Source organism: Sinocyclocheilus anshuiensis, unplaced genomic scaffold (genome assembly GCF_001515605.1).
Source record: "Sinocyclocheilus anshuiensis isolate Anshui unplaced genomic scaffold, SAMN03320099.WGS_v1.1 scaffold175, whole genome shotgun sequence".
Taxonomy (NCBI): domain Eukaryota; kingdom Metazoa; phylum Chordata; class Actinopteri; order Cypriniformes; family Cyprinidae; genus Sinocyclocheilus; species Sinocyclocheilus anshuiensis.
This window is the reverse complement of record NW_015548208.1, coordinates 1,389,566-1,395,969: the sequence shown is the minus strand read 5'-3', so window position 1 is coordinate 1,395,969 and position 6,404 is coordinate 1,389,566. Positions and strand designations below refer to the sequence as shown.

The 6,404-nt window shown below is 38.4% G+C and overlaps 1 protein-coding gene across 2 annotated transcripts in view; it reads right to left on the bottom strand.

Annotated features, from left to right (window-relative positions):
* LOC107653683 (runt-related transcription factor 1-like) overlaps positions 1-6,404 on the bottom strand; it is a 39,377-nt gene that overhangs the window by 26,308 nt on the left and 6,665 nt on the right. The window contains exons 1-2 of one of the 2 annotated variants that reach the window (XM_016440481.1): positions 4,488-4,948; positions 1,532-1,788 (exon numbers count right to left, since the gene is read on the bottom strand). In XM_016440481.1, the coding sequence (XP_016295967.1) occupies positions 1,532-1,788; positions 4,488-4,515 (285 nt within the window). In that variant the 5' untranslated portion in view covers positions 4,516-4,948. Of the gene's footprint in view, positions 1-1,531; positions 1,789-4,487; positions 4,949-6,404 lie in introns of those variants that run through there. The other variant, XM_016440480.1, reaches the window with a different exon arrangement.

Below are 6,404 nucleotides of genomic sequence, written 5' to 3'. Positions count from 1 at the left end.
GGCCGGCGGGCACACTGGAGCGAGCTCTGGGCTTGCCACATTATCGTCCTTCGGGCTTGCCACATTAACGTCCTTCGGGCTTGAGTGAGTCGCGGACGGCGGCGGACTGGTTCTGGCTCGGGACCGGACACTCCCCAGACACCGGAAGACACCTTCCCTCCAACTTAGTCCAGTGGTGTCTGGGAGGTCCACGGGGCGATGGTAGTTGGCCCCGAGCCAGAACAGCTGATTAAGGACGGCGTCCTCTAACGCCGTCACCGCTGCGAACTTGCAGAACTCCCCGGCGTACTCGTAGAAGGGGAGATCCCGGCGGGATATGGTGAGGAAACGAGCAGCGATCTCCATGTTGTTGTTTTAGGTCGGTTATTCTGTCACGGAATCAGGTGTGTGGAGGCAGGCAGGACGACGAGGACGACAAGGATTCCAATAATGACATTTATTGTAGACACAACAAGGCAGGTTCAGGTAGGTGAGACACACACTCGGGGTAACATTAACAATAACCGACACCAATGCTCAGACAGACAGGAACTAATATGGGGTGAATAATTAGAGGCAGACAGGTGAGCACAATGACGGTGATTAACTAATGATTAGACGGGCTAAACCAACACAAAGGGAAGAAACCACAACAAACAGTCCACAGGGGCGTTACAGTAATATTGTGAAATAATTTTTTTGCATTTTAAAACTGTTTTCTATTTGAGTATGTTAATATGTAATTTATTCCTGTGATGCAAAGCTGAATTTTCAACATCATTACTCCAGTTCTCAGTGTCACATGATCCTTCAGAAATTATTTATTTTTCAAGATTCTTTGATGAATAGAAAGTTCAAAAGAACAGCATTTATTTGAAATAGAAGTTTTTGTACATTATAAATGTCTTGTCACTTTTGATAAATGTAATGCATCCTTGCTGAATAAAAGTATTAACTTCTTTTGAACACTATACAACTGAACATTATTTAAATGCAATTATATATTTTCTGTAACTTCACTATTATTATACATAATAATAGATCTTATTTAAATACTTTATTACTAAGCAAAAACATTGGGCAGAGGTTGAAAATGAAAACCAAACAACATTCAAATCCTTTTTACTCTCCTGCGTCATGTCCACTTGCACAATATCTCCACATCTAAACTAAATGAGCAGGTTATTTGCATATTAACTGTAAATGTCAGCGCATTCTTCTGCTCTTTGTTTCAGAGCGCACACTTGCCTCAAAGCACTTCACTCTGAATTTGTCAAGACTGGGTGGTTCGCATTTTTGCCATCATTTGCCAAATGTAAAAGATGATGATGAAAGATATTGCAGTCACCCGTGATGACAGGAGATTAACAACAATTACTGACGCTTCCCGCCAAATCATTAGCTTAATTAAGGATGTGCATTAAAGTCCAATGTGAGATTGTAGGATTTTAAAATGTCCTTGAGCCTGAGAAAAAAATACTTCTTCATATTGCCCAATATTATTAAACAATTAGATGTCACTGAAAGACAACAGTGGTCTGTGGTCAGCTACCTTGAAGGCGATGGGCAGCGTCTTGTTGCAGCGCCAGTGTGTTGGCAGGACAGAACAGAGGAAATTGGGGCTGTCAGTGCGGACCAGCTCTCCTGGGTGGTCGGAAAGCACCTCCACCATGCTTCGGTCAGCCATGCGCAGTTTGCCCACCAGGGCAGCGCCGCTGTTCTCCTGAGCCCCTAGGGGCAACCCTTCATTCATCTTCCCCGAGCTCAGGGTGGTTGAGGGAGGCGTGAAGCGTCGCCCAGGCGCAGGTTCTGAAACACAAACGTGCATTAGGCTTTTTACTAAACGTATAGAAATAAATTCCTCAATAAGAAACATTTTACAATATATCACATTTGCAAAAAGTAAATCTCATATGTGTCATTGTAGCATTGTTCGGCACTGTATTACTAGGCAGAATAAATACTTCTAGTAAAATTGACACTTTCGGCCTGAATTACAGTGATTTTACTTTGAGTTGGGCCACAAAAACAAAACATATTGTTGGTCGCAATCTACAGTATATCTGAGTGGTTTCAAAAAATGTATTTTAATATATATATATATATATAATTTTTTTTTTTTTAACAGCCCCAAATCTAAAGTGAGACTGAATGAGCAACATTCGATGCTTTTAACTATAAGGCTACATATGCACACATGACCACATGTGCACCAAGATGCTGCATTGCTCAGCACTTTATTACTAGACAGAATAATAATTTCTAGTAAAATTCATTATTTATTAAACATTGTCATCTTAAATGAGAGCAATAAGACACTTCGTCCCCTTGGAATTGTAAGGTTCTATCTGACATTTTTGTCAAAATTGAGTTATTCACATATTCTTATTCTGTGACAACTTATTTACATTATGTGATAGCTTTTTAAATGTTGTGTACATTTTGGGACTTTTTATTTAAAAAAACAAAAAAGTTCTATCTACACAGTCGAATGGAATGTAAAAACTTTGAAGCTCAAAATCTCAAAACTACTCGGAATGCAGATAGAACCTTATAATTCCAAGGGGATGACTTTCTGCCATGTATTACAGTGATTTTACTTTGAGTCGGGACACAAAATGACTACTTAACCCTAGTAAAATAATGCTAATGCACGGATACAATTAGAAAAATTTACAATATATCACTTTTGAAAAATTAAGTATGAAATGTTGCATTGCTTAGTACTGTATTACCAGGCATAAAAATCGTTTCTAGTATAATTGATTGCTTATTAAACATTGGTATCTTAAATAAAGGCAATAAGACACTTTCAGCCTTGTATTATAGATATTTAATTTTTATTTTTTTAATTAGAAGTATTAGTTTTAGTTAGAAGTAAAATCACTTCAATGCACAGCTTCTCATGCCTTATTCCTTCATTTACATCCTATTTTACTGTACAATATCTCATTTTATGCAGCTATGCTCAGTGTATGCTTCTGCGTTTTTAGTTTTTGTCATGCCCATAAACTAAATAAAAAATAAAAAAAACTTTTTCCAAGCAACTTCCGGTGCCCATGCAGCAGCAGCAGTGTCTTGCAGGCATATGAAAGTATTAAAACCGTCAGACAGCGCTGCGGCCCACAGTCATTCAGCCAACCACAATCAATGCCACATGAGTGTGGTTACACACGTTACAGCGCTGCGCACAGTGAGCCACTGCGTTCTCTCCAAACCCACCGCGAAATATAAACACAGACACAGTCACTACATCAGGCTAAAACTGGAGTTTGTTGATGGGTGTTTGGGGTGAGTGAGACGAGGTGTAGAAAACAGAGAGAGATGCATTTTAAGACAGAATGCACAAAACACAGCACAAATTCGGGAAGCCATACACTTACACACATAGGCAGACATATGAGACTTTGAAAAGAATGAAAATGCAAAGACTTATTGTTACAGCACAGTATGTGGGATGAAAACTAGATTTTTAAACAATGTCTTCTTTTGTTCTGAAAACACATCTATCAAGCTCTTAAAAATATAATCTTTATATTCAAGTCGTTTTCAAACATTTTCTACACACATTCTGACTTAATGAAAGTAATTTTCATAATCACAGACTAATATAATAATTGTTCATTCATATTTTTCCTAGTAAAAAAAACATTTACATAACATGTAATATCATACATGAACATCAAGAAGATTCCATTTGACCTGAATATAAATTAAAAAAGGTCAAATATAATATTAAAAAAATAATAATTAATGACGTTGACACACAGTCAGGAGGGTCTATGGAGGTCTTCTCTCTCTCTCTCCCTCTCTCTCTCTCTTTCACACACACACACGCACACACACACACACACACACACACACACACACACACTTTTGACAACATAATGATTTCCATCATTTTGGTTGCACTACACTGACTTTAATTCACTTGACATTTTTAAAAACGTAATATTTTTTAACACTACAAAAACTATAAATATCAAACTTACTTAATTCAGGAATTAAAAAGAAGTTTATCATGGAAAATATGTACTTCTGTTACAAAAAAAATAGTTGTTTTTTTGTGTAAATATTTTTAATGAATTTCTAGATCAGCTTATTTGTTCTGACCTCTCATATTTAATCTTATTTTAATCTCTTTCCTATTAAATGACTCAAATTGAATACGTTTTTCATAAACTTATTTATTTTTTGTTCATTTTGCTGATTCATTTCTCATTTTAACGCAATTTCCTTTGTGTTTTGCATATATATGCTTTGGCATTACAACGGCAGTTTTTGTCGTGCCAATAAAGCAAAGTGAACTGAAGTTGAGACAGAGTTCTGCAGAGTTTTTGACTGTCACATTTGAGTTTGTTGGAATGTCACATTTACCTCATGGGTTAGGTGATGGTTAAAGGTTTCAGTTATTATCAACAGCTATGAACATGCAGACAGTATGAAACCTTACGCGTAAAAATAGACTCGTGAAACCGCCGTTACGCAGAGCTGAGAAACGCTCTTACCGTATTTGGCGTCCCAAAGAAAAACCATTTGGTATCTTTTGAACACCCTCTCAGTCAGGATCAGAATCCAGGGCTCCAGACGAGCTGCTGATTCGGACGCACGCTGATCAAGGGTACGAGCTCAAGCGCGACGTGGAAAGTTCGCACGTCTTACTATCCTTTTGGTGATGTGGAAGCCCTGCCGTTCAGTCTTAACTGAACTTTAAACAGTTTATGTAGATGTTGTTCCTCTTTCAGCAGGAGTCATCAGAGAGGATGATCTAGCGCTTGAGTATCCTTGAGAAAGTGCGCGTAAAGTCGCGCACCTTACTGACCGCGAACCTGACGCCAACACTGTCAGTCTTTAACTGTCTAAAAAGTGCATTCAGTCTATTCTATAAAACTGTAAGCTTTTGGGAGAAAGTATTCTTCCCGAATCCAGAACGCGCGGTCGCAATGAGAATGATGATGCGTTGTGAATGAATCTCCCGGCAGCGACGCGCTTTTACTGGCAATGGGCAGCGCAGGAACGCCAGCCAGGAGAGCTCATTTGCATACGCCTCCCCCCTAAACGTTCTCATTGGTCAGCGATGACAGACCTCGACGGGCTCGACCAATCAGAAGACCGTCCGAATCGGGGGAAAAAAAAGGATTTGAGCAATCAATGGAATTCCTTTCCAACTCGTCAAACGGTTGATTCATTGTTGAATTGTTCGGATTTAAGTTACTTATCAAATGGCAGATGAAATGTAGTGTAAACTAAAACCAAACAGTTTGTTTAATTAGATTATATTCTAATCATTTTTTGTTTTACATCATTTCAAGAAATCATTTACATGATTTTTCATGGTTTACATGAACTTACGGTGTAAGTTCGTCTTGTACCAGCAGATGTTGTTTTGTGTTTTGTCAGAAGAAACATTATATCAGCAGAACAAGAAGAAAAGTTCCAAAACACCATCCTAACCTGATGTGATGCTAACTTATGACTTATGTGATGCTAACAGAGCATGCAAGCAAATTTCCATTATAGCAGCATTATTTAACAGCAAAAAAAATGCTGACACAAATAAATTCTGTCCAAAAAAAACAAAAACAAAATGAAAATAAAAAAGCAAGAAAATATTAATTCCAGTGAAAAGTCAAGACATCTAAATAAGTACTATCTAGAATTATTTATTCTAAAAAGAATGAAAAGGACACAAAAAAAGGGGATAAATAAAAGAAAGAATGACTGCCTGATGGAAAGTGACTCAGTAATGATCTAAAGTAATCTGTGTTTTGTAGCCAAAAGGGGGCAGCAGACGATCTACATGGGCCATATGGAGTCTGTTAGGTCCTGATACAGAATGCATGAAGTGGAAATGGAGAGTAACACCGAAATATTTCGTCATCTTTCAGTAAAATGAACAGCATGTGAATTAATCTGAAAGATCATGCCATCACAAAAGACTGACAATTATTTAAAGGGGTCATATGATGCAATTTCAATTTTTCCTTTCTCTTTGGAGTGTTACAAGCTCTTGGTGCATAAAGAAGATCTGTAAAGTTGCAAAGACTAAAGTCTCAAATCCAAAGAGATATTCTTTATAAAAGTTCAGAGTCAGCCACACCTACCTAAAACGGCTCGTTCTAACACGCCCCCACATATCTACCTCACTATGTGGGAAGATTTGCATAACGCCGCCCAAATGTTCACGCAAAGAAAGAAGGCGTAACTTTTAGTCTCACTGTAGTTTTGTTGACGCTGCAGCCACGTCGTGAAGACGCTGTGTGCTTCGTTGTGAAAGCGAAACTACTTTGTTTGGTCTTCCAAAAGAGGACGATATCCGCTTCGTCATGCCTAGAGCTGATCTGTGCTGGTCGCTGAGGGAATACATCAACTTTCACCGTGGACGAAGCAGAGTCCAGCCCGGGGTCGTCACATGTGGTTGCCGC